Consider the following 15,829-nt stretch of genomic DNA (forward strand, 5'->3'; position numbering starts at 1 on the left):
TACTCTGGAGCCCCTGACATCCTCCACCTACCCGCCTTCTATGCCCCTCCAACCTCCACTGGGTCTGAAGAGCCTGGAATGCCCTCCTCGCCGCCCCCTCCCGCTCCCTCTGGGATCAGCAGCACAGGTTAGGCTGAGGGCAGGCGAACGCAGAGGTGCATTAAGAGGATTTGACGTCAGGTCTCGGTGAGCTGGAATGAAAGTGTAAGGATGGTGTTTCTCTTTCCCCTCAACTTTGCAAAAGTGGGTCAGATCTCCAAGTCCCGGCTCCGTACTGTTTCCCTGCAGTACTGAGGCCAGAAGGACGAAGGAAAGAGCCCAGCACCTCTCTTTTTGCCTGCACATCCCTCCAGGAATGAGCGCACAGCCCCAGTCCTCTTTCCCCACCGAACCCCCCCAGCCCCCATGCTTTTCTCTCCAGTGCTCACCCCGTGAGCCGCCTTCGCGGCGGGGTTGGGGGCGCAGCCCCGGGCAGCTGCAGGGTCCCCAAGCGCGGGAGAGCTGGGGCAGCCCGTGCCCGGGGTGCGAATTGCTGCTGGCCCAACGCACTGCTTCTCCAGGCCTGCGCAGGTGGCCGGACTCGTCGTGGCTGCTGCGCGCGGGGCGGCCTCCTGGCCTCTGTCTCAGCGGACCTCCTGGGGCTCTCCCAACCAGGTTGGGCCAGCTCCGCAGGCAGCGATCCCTGGATGGGCGCGTCCTGCTCCCGGAACAGACTGTACACCTTGGCTGCAGCTGCTGCGGGGTGGCTGCCCCCAGGGCGCCACAACCGACTCGCGTCCCTGTCAGCCGACCGGTATCTTCCCACTGGGTACCTCTGAGCATGACCCATGCCCACGAAGAGAGCCAGGGTAAGCGGCAGAAAGCTCCTCCAGGGGTTCCACAGGGCGCGCCCGGGACAGGGGTCGGTGGTCGGCGGCCTCATGGTGTGGGGGTCAGTGGGGAGCGCTGCGCGTGGGGAACAGTCCGGGGGGCTGGCAGACTGCGAGCCCGACAGCCCGCGGGCTCAGCTCGGGTCCGCTTCTGGCGGCCCGCTTCTCCTCGTCTAAGGAGCCCGGAGTCAGACTGCGGGCCGGGCTCTTCCCGGAGCGGCCCGGGACTGCGCGCCCTGCTCCTGGCGTCCGCGTTGGGTCTCCCGCTGGGCGCGCACTGCTCCTGTACCTTCGCGCCTTCTCCGCGTCGCTGTAGCCTTGCGAAGGGGAACTGGAGGATTTTTATTTTTGGAAAACTCTCTGTTTTTTCGTCTCTTTTATCCACACCATGCCCCCTCCTCGGAGGGACAGCTCAGCCCCCTCATTACGGGAGAGGGAGAGAGGAATTCCAGCAACACCCACTTTGGCACCGGGAGGCTAGCGGGCGGCGTGGGGGGTTAACCCGTGAGTAGCTGGGGGTGATGGTGCAGGGCTAACCCGAGAGCTGATACGGGAGATGCCGCCTGCTGGAACCACGGCACTGGAGCCACCTTTCTCCTGTCCTGGGCAAACTCGAACTGCTGACCTGTCCCGAATGTATCTCCCACCTCTGACCTCAGGGACAAACTCTGGATTGGGTGACCAAGGCTGCACCCTTGAAGGTCTGAAGGAGGCGAGGAGAGTTGTCTAGAACGGCATGACAGAAACAGCACCGACCCTAGGGACCGACTCCGGGTCCCTTCGCTTCTAGCCCTGGCCACTGGGGGCGTCTGCCCGGGTGCGGGCTAGCTCTGTGACAGCGCTGAGGAATCTGGAAGGTCGCTTTGTGGCGGGAGGGCTCGAAGGTCGCCTGGAAGGGAGGCGCGCGCCCTCTAGTGGAGTTGGCCGCGTCCTTGGCCATCCTGCAGCTTGTAGAGCGACCTGCCGCTGCCAGCCGCCTTAGCTCACTGTCCTTGTATCCTTCCTGTTGCTTCAGGGTCGAGGCTGATGGCACATCCTGGAAATAGTGTCCTCTGTCACAGAGAGTAGACCAGGAAGATCTCACACTACACAAGAGAGTACAACTTCAACTCCTGACCTTGGCCTACAAAGGCCTGCGTGACTGGCCCCCAATCTGATCTGTCCCCCCTCTTGAAGGGGCACTCACCACTGCATTGCACCTGCCTCGGCCTCTTCTCTGCTGCTTGAACAAGCCAAGTTAATGCCCACTTCGATGTTCCTGGGACACTCATCTCCAAGATGTTCACAGGACTAGTTCCTCATCACTTCTCCTCTCAGCTCAAACATCCCCTCCCTTACACCCCCCAATCTAGAGCAGCCCTCTCACTTCCAAGTCATCACTTTCTAACACATCACCCTGTTTTGCTTTCATGGCTCTAATGACTAGTTGAAATTATCTTATTTATTCATCTGCTTGTATAACTGGTTTATTGGATGGGCTGAACCTGAAGACATCAGGTCTTAAAGATAATCAGGAAGCAGCTATACTTTTCTCCCCGCACTGCTTCAACCATATTACAGTGAATTTGCTTTCCCCACCCTTCATCTCAGCGTCTTTGGCTTGCCCTTCCCACTCAGTCACAAGAATAATTTCATTTCTATAATTAAGACCAATTTTCAGGCACTAAAAAGTCTGGTCCTGTCCAAATCAAATCCTTATCCAGTTTAATCAATTGTGAATCCAATTCAATACTCCTCCCTGCCCCTTGGCTCAAGACCCTGTAAAGGAGAGAGTGGAGTGTGGTCTGTTTTTCTGACCATCCTTTTTTGCGATGGCTTCTGTGTGTCAGAGTCAGAGGAGAGATATTAGAGGAAAAATGACAAAGTCTTATATGACAGGTGCCCTTGGCTGGCAGGTGCCACATGCTGGCTCCTTCATGGGCGCATTTGTTGATTATTGGGAGGCTCCCTGCAAGACCTCCACCCTACACTGCTGTAGCAAACCACTCTCTGGCCAGCCTTGCAAACCCCCACATCCTCTGCCCCTCATGGACTTTCCCATCTATGCCAGCAAACCAGTGGTGAGTTGGCTGCTCCTCACCCTGCTATAAAAGCTACTCCAGCCAGACTCCACAGCCAGAATTCTCCAGACAGGAAGCACCCACAAGTCTCTTCATTTATTTACATTCCCAGTCCTTAAAAACATATGTTGGGCTCTCCCAAGACCTTTCTTGCTGTGCTTTGGTACCTCAGGGTGCTTGCAGCTTCCAACAACGCAGCCAGCATCAGTGGAGGGAGAGTTGTGGGGAGTCATGTTCGCTTCCTCTCCTTGAAAGCCCCCAGTCTCTGTGATGGGTTCTCTTGGAACTCCCTTTAGTTGGTTTGCATTGGGGAGTACTCTCAGCGGAAACCTCAGCCTTGCCTACTAATGCAACAGTTCTCTACCTCAACACTTTCTTCAATCCTTTTCATTTACAGACTGGTATTGAGGGATGTGGCTTGATATAAAGTTGTGGAACCTGTTCTGCTGTTAGTCAAGTACATAGTGCTTCTCTTTGGAATGTGAGAATCTGAGGTCCTTATTGTTCTACCCTTGTGGCTTCAGCAAAAATTCAAGACTACAGGAAAAATCCTGTTCAACAACTTGAAAGAAAAAAAAAACAAAAACAAAAACATACTGCCTGACTCCCCAAGCCACAACGATAACTCTAAAGGAACTGATATCTTGCCTTCCTGGTTCACCACTGTTTCCCTAGAACCTAGAACGGTGCTTGACTCTAATAGACAGCCAGAGTATGGGTTCAATGAATGGCTAACTGAATGAATGACAGAATAATCCCATGAAGTAGGAAGGGCTGGTATCATTAGACCCATTTTAAGAGAGAAAAACTGGGTTCCTGGTGGTAGTGACTAAACCAAGTTCATGTGCTACTGCCTCAAGGGATGGCCCTGAGGATCTCCTTGAATTCTCTGCCTTGTGTTTTGGAATGAATGCCATCTCAATTCCCAGAAAGCGCAGCTCTCTCCCTGAGACATCGCTCCTTCACAGCTCTGGCAAAACCTGAGCTCCACACTTCCTCTCCTTCCTCGTTATCTACCCAATTCTTTCGTTCCTGACTCTCTTCCTCTCTCGACTACCTGCCAGTTCCTTCAGGAGCTCTCATCTCCATCCCTCAGCGCTCACCTCAGATCCCCACGAGCCTCCCAAGGCCAGAAACCTTGGCGTCATCTTCGTCCCTGAGTTATTTTTTCCTCCCGTGTGTCCAAGTCATTATTACTGCTCCGTCTCCTCCGTCTGCACTTCTGGAAGTCTGCCGCCCATTCAGCCTCTCACCGCTTGGCCCCAGCCAAAACCTTCAGGCAGACACTCTTCCCTCACCGCTAGGCGCCCCTCCCACTCCTTGGTGAGTACAAATGGTCCTTGGAAATTCCCACCCGGTTCTCCGGGGAGCCCACAGCCTGACTAATCTACTCTGAAGCCTGGCATCTCCTACTCATCCCACCTTAGCACTGCCCTTCTGTCCTGCCTCCACTTACCACCCATCACTCCCTCTCCCCAGAGCCCCTGGGCTCTGTTGATGCAGCTCTTCGGAATCTCCAATCCCATAAACACTTGAAGTTTTCTTTTCTTTTTTCTTTTTTCTTTCTTTTTTTTTTTTTAGGCTGCCAAAATCTATAGGGTCTACTATGGTTCAAGCACTGCATTAAGGATGCTACATAAATGGACCTGTTTAACCAAATAAAGAAGGCATCAGGATTTCTACCCATACAAAGGAGGAAACTGAGGCCGAGAATAGCTACTGGCTTGCACAGGTGGTAAGTAGCAGATGCAGGATTCAAACTCTGGTCATTTCCTACCAGAAGACTGCGCCATCTTGCCTTACCCGTGGGCTGTGACGCTGTAGCCCTCCTCACACTGAAGTGGTGTCTTTCCCAACCACCTCTGTTGCTGACACCACCTAAGTACCTCAGCTGCACACTCCCCAATGCTCTCTTCCATTCCTTGGGGACGTGGAGCTATAAGAACTTTCTGCCCCCCTCTACCCTCCCTGCCCAGTAAAAGAAGAGGGGCTAACTGTTGCCAGCCAGCATGGCCCCTGACTCACCATGTGTCACTTCCTTAACCCTGACCCCAGCTTCCTCCCTAACAAGGTACAGAAGCCTACTCACCCTCTCTTGGGGCTGGGGAGGGAAATCGCCGCTGGGAAGCCCTGCAGAGAAAGTCCCAAGGGGTTGGTAAGGAGATTCCAGTGGGGAAGCTTTGCCAGGATATGTACGCCACGAGTGGGGACGGTAGTCTGCTGGACACCCAGGGCAACCTAATTGCTTTCCCATGTCTTGCTGGAATAATGCTGGCAGCCAGAAAGCTACCAGAACCTGAACTAATTTGGTAAATAAGGACCAAAAGCAAGGACCACGTTTCTGCTCCCTTTGCTGAGACCCAGACTCCCAACAGAATTCCAAGGATTTTTTCTTCCTTGGAAGTGACTGGACCTCCAGCCCTGAATTCCTCTCCCCAGGAGAGCTTGTTCCCCTGCTCAGAACAAACAACACATTTCCTGGTTAATCAGTGGGCAGAGCAGCTGAAGGAAGGTTGATTGGCCCCGGCTTTCCAGATGGGAGCAGCTCAGGGGCTGGGTTGTCTTTGTCCAGACACCGGGCAGCTGGGACCCCTGCACTGTGCAGCCTCAGCCTCCAGTTGGGAAGATACAGGCTATACGAAGAGGCCCCAGCTCCCTCCTGCACGAGGTCTTCAGACCCCACAGAAGCTGCCAAGACCACTCCACCTCAGACACCGTGGCCTGGCATGACCCCCAGAACTCACAGCCACCCTGCCCTGGACCGCCTGTGCTGTCTCCTCCCATGAGCACACATGTTTCTGTCTTCTGCAAACTGAGCTCAGGGCTTGGCTCCTATTTTCTCATCTGAAGCTAGAGATAATGATGCTCTTGCCATCCCCACCTTCAGGGCAAAGTGGATAACCAGTCCCATCTAGGGAGGGGCAGCCAGTGGATATCTCTTTCTTTCTTTGCTTGTTTTTTCTTTTTTCCCTCCCTCCCTTCTTTCTTTTTTCCTTTCCTTTCTTTCTCCCTTCCTCCCTTTCTCTGTCTTTCTTTCAGGAAAAGAAGACAGGTGGTTCTTATAGATCTAATGTTTTCAGAATACAGTTTAGAAAACCTGATTTGGGGATTTGGGATTCTAGTCCAAACAGACATTTAATCAGTTACTTGAATAGATGCCACTTAGAAAACTTTATTTTCTTTTGCCCCGTGTAAATATATCTTTAGAATTTTTAAAATATTTTTATTACATACTCCCCTTTCTTAGTTTTCAGTATGAACTTTAAAAAGTATTTTTTGTGTGTATGTGTGTGTGACTTGACAATAAAATGAATAATAAATCTGTCTTAAAAAGCCAGTGGACATTTCTTAACTGCTTACAATGTACCAGGCACTGTGCTTAGTGTTTTGGAGACATTTTCTCATTAATCTTCACAATAGTCCTATGAAGGAAGTATTATTATTTTATCATGTAGCAGATGAGGAAATGAAGGCTCAGAGAGGTAAAAGAACTTACCTACAATTGCAAAGCTAGTCAGTGGCTACACTAGGACGCCCTCCTGGTTTCTCTGGTTCCAGACACTAACCCCATGCCGGCTTCCAGGGGAGCATTTCTCTGGAAACGCAGCTCCAGCTGGCGTTCTCTGCAATGGAAGCATTCACAGCTGTTCGTGGCATGGTTAAGGGTGCTGCTGGCTGCATGGAATTGCTGTCATGAGTTAGCCCCTCCAAGAACAACCCACCTTCCTTGCACCTATTTACAGTGAGGAGTCCACTAGCTGTCAGGAGCAGACAAACGTGATCATGGTGAGTTTCAGCCAATCTAATTCCCACTCACCAAGGGGAAGGAGACATCAAGTTTGCCCGACGTCAGATTGTTTTCAATTGCTGAGTAAGGTTCATCTCAACCTTCAGCTTTGCTCCTTGGGCAAGAGAAGTAACATAAACAGAGCATCTACGAGGCCCTGTGCGGCAGGCATTGTAATTCCCATTTCACAAACCCAGAAGAGTGAAGTCTCTTGCTCAAGGTTATACAGCTAGGAATCAAGCCAGGATTCAACTAAAACGTCTGACCGGCTCCAAAGTCCGTGCTTTTTTCACTACAGCACACTGTACTCGCTCCAGGATGTCCTGCAATAATGTGAAATGGGCAGCTCTTCAAATAACTGATTTCACTTGTTTCCCTTCATTTCCAGTCCCTGATACAAGGGTGCGTTGATATGAAAGTCCCTGTGCATTTAGGTAAAGCTCAGACCACATTTCCTACTTACCTGCATAAATTCCTTTAGCCTCTGGCTGAGGGGGGAACTTCTAGATCTCCTGGGGGCTGAAGCATAACTTTTCCCCAAGCAGAGTCTTAAAGATCTGAGCAGGAAAACAATGTGAGCAGTCCAGAAGGCCTCCTTTTTTAAAACATACCTCTTTAAGACAACAGGGGCTTCAAGTGCTCTACTGGGGTGGGGGGCTTTATGGATGGGAAGGGATCACACATTGTATTATCCTTTCAGAATCTCCAGGGAGAAATTCCTGTGGTCTGAGGACTGTGCAGATCTATCCCAGATTCTGGAACGGCTGTGCAGGAATTTAAGGACAAGGTGAGCAGGAAGCAGCCTTCCTTGGCTGTCACTGGGGTCTCCCAGCCTGTCCCTACCTTGGCTTCCAGCTAGGACACAGTGATATCCCTCACAGCCCAAGGGATAGAGGTCGGGGGGGACAGAAACAGGGGCTGCTATAGGGTCTTTCCTAGATTAAGCTCTTCCAGAGAGGCTGGTAAGCAACCTCCTGCTCACTCTTCATCATCAAAACAATGAAAGGGGACGACTCCTTCTGCCATCATCTCCTGACCTCCATTTCCCCCTGGATTATAAATTGAGAATGAGGACACTCGATGATGTTTGCCCTGGTGGCTCCCACTGCTCTCTAGGACCCCAACCCAAGGGACAGGTCCAGGCCCTAAAACTCCTCACGACAAGGCACAGACACCAGGCTGGAGGGGTAGGTGCAGCCCAGTCCCAGCCGGTCTGCCATGACTCATTCCTTGTTTCCGTCCACTGTGGTCTGAACGCTTTGGCCCAGGGGCCTCCAGGAGGTTGTAACACAAGCTGGCCCCTGGCCCATCAGGGCTCAGCAGACAAAAATTAAAGATCTCACTCCTCAGGAACTCACACAGACAGCAGAGGCATGCTCTGTGCTCTGCCTCACCAGACCAGACCTCAGGCTGGAGGAGGCTGGAGGCCAAGGGTGGAAGGAAAGGCGTCTCTGCTCCTCCCCCTACTTTGTCCCCCACACATCCCGTCATGAAGTCCCACCCCCTCCCCACTCTCTCACTCTCTCATCACTCCCCCTCAGGTCCTTGCCTGAAGATGGTACTGCTCCCAGCACCTCCTCAACTCCGCTCCACTCCACTCCTCCTGCCTCTTCCTGAAGACAGCAATGAAGGGAAAACAGACATGTCAACATGGATCATACATTTCTGGCAGCATTTAGGATAAGGTCAGATCGTGGCAGGGAGCACAAACCCTGGTTGTAGCCCACATGTGCCCTCAGGGTCTCCCTTCCTGATCATGCCCCTTCCCCTTCCAGGACCTCAGTTTCCTCATCTATAGAACGAGAGGATTTTACTAGATGAACTCAAATTCCCTGTCAACACTAGATTCTGATTAGAGGAGCAGACAGACAGACAAGGGGAGGGCTTGTCCAAGGCCATGTGACTGGTTATTGGCAGCACCAGCCCTTGAACCAGGGTCTCCTGACTCCCAGACCTCTCAACCCTTTCTCCTTTACCTCCCCCAAGAAGCTGGGAGCTATTTGACCATCTTGGCCAGAAAAGCCACGAGTGGCTGGGCTGTCAGCAGCAGGGCCTCCAAGCCCAGGAACATCTCTAACAGGGAAAGTGTATGTGCCAAGGCCACTAGTGGACGGGGATGGGGTTGGGAGCCAGGGAGGGTGTATTAGAGATAAGCTGTCAGCATCTCCCCTCTTCCAATTGGCGAGAAGAAACAGAGAAGTGTCCACGATGACTGAGGGGAAATAATCCCCATTTCTGATAGAGCTGTTTTCCATAAAGTACTAATGTCTGTCTATTTGTCTCTCTCTCTCACAAACACACACAATCACACACACACACACGTAGACGCACACACATACATACACTCTCCCCCCTGTGTCCAGCTGATGAAACCTGCCACCCACAGCTTCAGTCTCATGATGTGTATTGATATTGTCAGGTGCACTATTTTGATGGGGCCTGAAAATCCATTTCTGCCTGAGATGCCTCTAAGCATCTGCCCTCCTTCTAATGCTCAGCCTCTTTGGCTGGAAACATGATGACCTGCATTTCACAAACATTTTCTGACCACCTAATAGTGCCAGGCACTGAGCCAGGCATGAGAATGGGTAGGACAGCCTCACTGTGTGGCGGTACGTGCTTCAATGAAGGAATTACAGTCTTTCGGGCTGACTGAAGAACTGCCAGCCATGCCGGGTGGGGTTTGGCTAGGGACCATCTCTCAGAGAGTCCTGACTTTCACTTGAACATTGAAGGTTAAGGGAGAGTTCACTGTGCAGGGAAATGGGTCATGCCAAGGAGAGGCACGCATATGCAAAGGCATAAGGTAAGACAAATTTGGGGCTATTGGAGGAAAAACAAGTAGCTTATGTAACTGCAGTTCAGATAGGAACAGGGGTTATGTAAGGGGATAGGGCTGGAAGTGTAGGTTGGGGTCAACTTATGGGGGGGGGGGCATTGCTGAGCTCTAGTCAGCTCCTTTTCTCAGAAATATGGATGTGTTCCCCACACCTAAGCCACCAGTTGGCCTTGGAGGGGACAGACTATTTAACTGGAATTCTGAAACTGGAGTCCTCTGGTGAAAAGCAGAAAGTTATTTGTGTGGGGAAGAAGCACCATCAACCCACCCAAAGCTGCTCCAAATAAACGCCAATGGATGTAAAGCCAGTGAGCTTGCCTTGCTTAAAAGCAATCCCCCAGCTCTGCTCCCAATCAGTGTATTCCTCCCCACATAGTTCTTCTTTCATAGAACATTGCAGCTGCCAATATGGAGGGTCTGGCCTGGTCTCTGGGCTCCTGCTGCGCCACCAGCCTGACTGTCCCTTTTTTCCCAGGTATCTCCACTGTCTGAATTCCCCACTTGTTCAGCACAGGTTCCCCCGGAGACTCAGTCCCCCAGTCAGGCTTCTGTCCCCAGTCTCATTCGTACTTGGCCTCCGGTCCCTCTCCAATCCCACAAGTTACATCATGCCTAAGTATCATAATATACATATCCAAGCCCACCCACTTTGCTGCCTCCCTCATAGCTTGGTTCATAGATAGTGTTTGAAGTCAGAGAGCTGGGGAGTACCTAGTGTATTTTAGCCATCATTTATGGAGCACCTCTTTGTCAGGCATAAGTATTGCCAAGAAAAATAAGGATTAGTCCCTCTCCTTAAGGAACTTCCAGTGTAATAGAAAAGGCAGCAACACCTGTTATAGTAAGTGTTGTGACTGAGGTAAGCTCAGGTTACAGTGTGAATACAAGGACAGAACCTTCCAGGATGGGCCTGTCGGACAATTGATAAGGGAATACCCTAGAGAAAATGTTATTTGAGGGGGTTCTAGAAGGCAGAGCAAGTCTCAGCCCAGAGAAGGCCGAAAGGATGGTGAGGAAGAGGCACAGCATTGATTACCAGAGCCAAGTTTGCAAAAGTTAAACCACACAAGTGTCCACCCCCTTTCCTTTTTCAGTGGGGTTTCTGATCAGAGAAATTTTACCAAATTTTTGAGTGACAGATGAAATTCAAATGATATTCAATGCGGATGGGCTGGGAAAACATGGAGCCCACCATAATGCAGTTAAATATGGATAGGTGCTTAAACAACCATTCTCTAATGGAAGAATGGATGGAGGTCACCGAGATCTATAGTAGCACATGAGACAGGGCTGGGATTCATACGAGACTTCTCACAATTTGGATGAAGTCAGAGCATTTTTATCACATTTTCATATGACATGGAACTGGAAGAAAAAATGATGAAACTGGATGATAAAAGCAAGATAAAAACTGATCTATGTAAATTGAGATTTAATAAAGATAAGTGAAAAAGTCTTGCATCTTGGTCCAAAAAAAGCAATAACTAAAGGATGAGGGATTCTTGCTTTGAGAGCAGTTCATGTGAAATAACTTTATGTGGGTGTGGGGGAGGTGAAGAGACTGTTGAAAAAGGAGATCCCAGTTTACCACTGGTTTGAAATAAACTAACAATATAAACTTCCAAAAGGTCTAGTACCATCTTGTATAAAATCCAGGGCTCAGAACAGGGAGAATAGCAGTGTGCTCCAAGCTGTCAAAACACAATGGCAGTTTTGTGTTTGATTTTGCTACCATGTTTTAAATGGCTTATTATAATATTGAAGCATGTCTACCAGAAGTTGACCTGAATGGAGATACATACAACCCAGAGGAGCAATTGAGATACTGGAGAAGAGATATCTTGGTGCAAGAGAATCTGGCGATTTTCAACTGTTTGCAGGATTATCAAGTAAGAAAGGGGTTCAGTTGTTCTATGTTTTCATTACTCATAACAGGTTAACTGTAGTAACAACTCCCCAACAGTAAGTTTAGGATTGCACTCATCAAGCTCTGATCCACATGTTCATGCAGGGCCCAAGGATCCTTCCATTGTGGAGCCAGTATAGAGATTCTTCCACTTTCTCATTCAGACAACAGATGGATAATGAGAGGATTGCACACATTTTTTTAAAATATGCTTTATTGATTACATTGTTACAGTTGTCCCAATTTATCTTCCCTTTGTTCCCCTCCATCCAGTGACCCCCCCTCCCTCCAGTTGTCCCCGCCCCTTAGTCCATGCCCATTGGTTGTGCATATAGTTCTTCTCAACATCTCCCTGTCTACTCCGCTTCCTCCTACTATGTTTCTTAATTCCTGCACCATCTCCCTCTCTTTCCCCCTTCCCCCTTCCTGCTGACCTCCCCTCATAATGTTCCCCATACCTATAATTCCTTCCCCACTCTCATTGCCTACTTAGTTTGCCTTTGTTTCAGCTCCCTAGCTTCCGTTGTTGGTTGTTGTGACACAGTTTTCATGTTAATGTTCATAGTTTTGATCCTCTTTCTCCTAAACAAGTCCCTTTAACATTTCGTATAACAGTGGTTTGGATCTGATGAACTCCTTCAGTTTTGCTTTGTCCTGGAAGCACTTTCTCTGCCCTTCTATTCTGAATGACAGCTTTGCTGGATAGAGTATTCGTGGTTGTAAGCTTTTGCTTTTCATTACTTTGAATATTTCTTGCCAGTTCATTCTTGCCTGCAGAGACTCTTTTGAGAAATCAGCTGATAGTCTTATTGGGACCCCTTTGTACATAATTCTCTTCTTCTCTCTTGCTACTTTTAAGATCCTCTCTTTATCCTTAATTTTTGACATTTTGATTATAATGTGTCTTGATGTGGTCCTCCCTGGGTCCAGTTTTTTTTTTAACTCTCTGTGCTTCCTAGATTTGTATGTCTATTTCCTTTGCTAAAATTGGAAAGTTTTCTTTCATTATTTTTTCACCTAATTTTTCAATTTCTAGTTCTTCTTCTTTATCTTCTGGCAACCCTGTGATTCAGATGTTGGCCTGCTTATAGCTGTCCCATAGGTTTCTGAGCCTCTCCTCATTTTCCTCACTTTTCGTTTCCTCTTTCTGCACTGGTTGACTGTTTGTTCCTTCCCTATGTTCTGATTTGTTGATTTGATCCTTGGTTTTCTTTCCCTCACCATTAGTTTCATATGTGTTTTTGTTCATTTCAGCAGGACTAGCCTTCATTCCTTCTCCATCTTGTTTAAGATCTGCTGTTAGCATTTTTATAACCAAAGCTCTGAAGTGCCTCAGAAAGATTTCCTATCTGCTGCTTTGTTAGATTAGATATTTGCTGTCTGGTCAGCTGCATCACTGGGATCTCTATCATGATCTGTGCCATCCTGACAGTTTTGTGTTTACCTTTGCTTCCTGGGCAGGGCTGTCACACCTCCTACACTATAGGGGGCGGAGCCCTGTGCACTTGTCACAACCAGGAGACCCTTCTCACCATGCTGTGATGTTTCCTGTGGGGGTGGGGGTCCAAGATGGATTCCTGCCGTTCACTCTCTGCTGAGAGACCGGGAGCCTCCTCCTCTGTCCCCACCCCACTGGGCCTCACAGTCCAAGGCAATGGAGGTCTGCCTTCCCCGGAATTGGAATCGCAAGCTGACGGGTCTGGTCTGCAGTCAGGGGTGCTCCCCAGGTGCTTCTCGCCTCCCCTTAAATATGGGTGTCTGTGCTTACCACCGTCCCGCTGCCATCATTGCTGCTGCTACCACCAGCACAGCTTGACCTCTCCTCCCCGGCTTCGCCCCTGCTACCCTTCCAGACAAGCACCATTTATTTTCTGGAACTTCTAGGTATTTCTGGTTTTGCGGTAGTTGTATTCCTTCTTAGTTGTGGAGGGAGATGGAGTGTGTCAGTCTAGGCCTCCATCTTGGCCAGAAGTTTCCCGTATGTGTTTGCCTCTGTGTCTTAGGTAGAGCTGTCACTCCTGTTATGTTGTAAGGGGCAGAGCCTTAGGAATTCATCAGTATGGTGCAACCTGTTTCACCACATTGTAGCTCTGTATGTGTGGGAGGGGTACGAGAAGGAACAATGCCTCTTGCCCAGCACTCGCTCCTTTTCCAGACACCTCTCCCACTTCCATATGGGACTGACACCTCTCTAGCTGTTGCCCTGGCTGTTGTTCCCAGAGTGGGTGGATCTGTGGATGTTCTAGGACTGTGGGGGCCCTTTAAACAAAGCAGACTCTGCTGAGAGACCGCCAGTTTCTGCCTCCACCCCAACCCCTACTGGTTTGCCCAGTCAGAAGTGATGAATCTTGATTTTCCCCAGTTCTGGGACTGTGAGCTGTGCAGTTTGGTGAGGAGCTGGGAACGCTCCCCAGGTGTTCCTCCTGACTTTTTAAAACGTGTGACTGCACTTTCTGCTGACCTGCCACTGCTGTCACTGCTGCCACCACCACACCGCATCCTCTCTGCCCAGCTCTGTCCCTCCTACCTGTCTGGACTTTGTTTGCTCGACTGCCATGCAGTTTGATTTTCTGGAACTTCTGGTTGTTCCTAGTTTTAAGGTAGTTGTATTCCTTCTTAGTTGTGGAGGGAGACGCAGGGTGTCTGTCTACCCCTCCATCTTGGCCGGAAGTTCTGCACACATTTTTTAAGGGCAATGTCTGAAACAGGCAAACATCACTCTTTCACATTCCATTGACCAGAACTCAGTCACATGGCCATCCCTCCAACAAGGGAGACTGGAAAACGTAATCTGTGTGCCAAGGAAAAAAAGGCTGTGGGTGGGGGCTTTAGCATTCTAGACTTGGAAGAGACTGGCCCTAGGAGAGAGAAGAGTTCAGGATTAGTATATCCACCCAAAGACTTGCACACAAATAATGTAGACTTAGTAGCATCAGTCATAAAAATCAAAGATTAGTTATTGGCTAAATGTCCATCAACTGGTGACTGGATCAATAAAATCTGATATATCCATACAATGAAATACAATTAAGCAATAAAAAGGAGTGAACCACCAATGCATGCTACCACATGAATAACTCTCAACAACATTATATGCAGTGAAAGAAGTCAGTCATAACACCACACAGAGATAGTAAAAAGATTCAAGGGACAGGGGTATGAGTAGGGGAGGAAAGAGTTAACATTAAATGGGCACCAGAGATCTTATTGGAAGTGATAAAAACATTCTAAGACTGATTTATGGTGATGGTTGCACAACTTGGTGATTTATTTAAAAATAAATGAAAATGGTACATTTGAAAATGGTTGATTGTATGATATACAAAATATGTCTCAATAAAATTTTTTAAGGTGTTAAAGGTTCAGTACTTTGAGATTGGAGAAAGGGGAATAATCCTGCAAAGGAAATAAGAAAGAAATATCCAAGTTGAAGGAGGAAGTGGCACAGAATCCAAGGAAAAATTAGATTTGAGGAAGGAAAGCATGGCCAACTCTAGTCAAAGCTACTGAGATGTCACATAAGATGGAAAGTTATTGTCTTTGCCACAGCAGAGTTCAGAGCTTTGTTCCTGAGCCTGGGTCAGAAACAAGAAAAAAACAAACAAACATGAGAACACAGATTTGCGCTTACAGTAAATGCAACATTTGGGGCTTTCCAACAGCAGGACAGATCCCATTTCTGAGTAATGAACCCTCTGATAGTGGAAGTGTTCAAAGAGAGGCTGGATGGGCATCATGGAAGGGATTCCTACATGGGAGGAAGACCTCTAAGGAGTGTTAGAATCTATGAAAGGGCCATGTGTTTCCTAAGATTTCATTACCTCTCTTTGCCCAAGGTCCCCTCTCCACTCTTGGCCTTGGGCTCCTCATCTCAGACTGATACCCCAGGGACCACACTCCTGTTGTGCAGGAGCCATTCAGCCACTGAGGGCTCCCTTGAGCTATGAGCTAGCTCAGGGATCAGCAGTCACACAGCAGAAGTCTTCAACAAAGTCAGTGCAAAGAATTGAGTAATCATGGGAGAGCAGGGGAAAATGGACTGAAAGGCCAGAGAGATGGCATAAGGGAACGAGCGCTTATTTTTAAATATGTGCCTAAAAGCCAGTCCTGCAACTGCCTTTGCGTCTCTGCTTCACATTCATCCCACAGCTGCCCAGAGATAAGACATGGGAAGGAGAGGATGAGAGATAAGCTCATGGTAACAATGTGGGGAGTTCCTGAGATAAGAAGAGAAGAAGGTGAATCTACAATACAAGGAACACCCATATATCAACCATCCCTCTAAAAATATATACTATTATTTCATCTTTGAAAAAAATAAAAGAAGATGAAATACAAAGGTATCTGCACATCTCTTGACAAGCAAAG

General features: G+C 48.9%; 1 protein-coding gene and 1 long non-coding RNA gene across 2 annotated transcripts in view; one reads left to right on the top strand and one right to left on the bottom strand.

Moving 5' to 3' along the window:
• LTBP2 (latent transforming growth factor beta binding protein 2) overlaps nt 1-1,067 on the bottom strand; it is an 86,850-nt gene extending 85,783 nt beyond the window's left edge. The window contains exon 1 of the mRNA XM_090271159.1: nt 429-1,067. Coding sequence (XP_090127285.1) covers nt 429-922 — 494 coding nt within the window. The 5' untranslated portion in view covers nt 923-1,067. The remainder of the gene's footprint in view (nt 1-428) is intronic.
• Nucleotides 581-4,658, top strand: LOC150017047 (uncharacterized). Its single transcript, XR_016509862.1, has 3 exons — nt 581-848; nt 3,994-4,252; nt 4,511-4,658. It is a non-coding gene; the product is annotated as an uncharacterized LOC150017047 (long non-coding RNA).
• Nucleotides 4,659-15,829: the final 11,171 nt, after the last annotated feature.

Source organism: Furipterus horrens, unplaced genomic scaffold, assembly GCF_987537825.1.
Source record: "Furipterus horrens unplaced genomic scaffold, mFurHor1.1.pri manual_scaffold_3, whole genome shotgun sequence".
Taxonomy (NCBI): Eukaryota; Metazoa; Chordata; class Mammalia; order Chiroptera; family Furipteridae; genus Furipterus; species Furipterus horrens.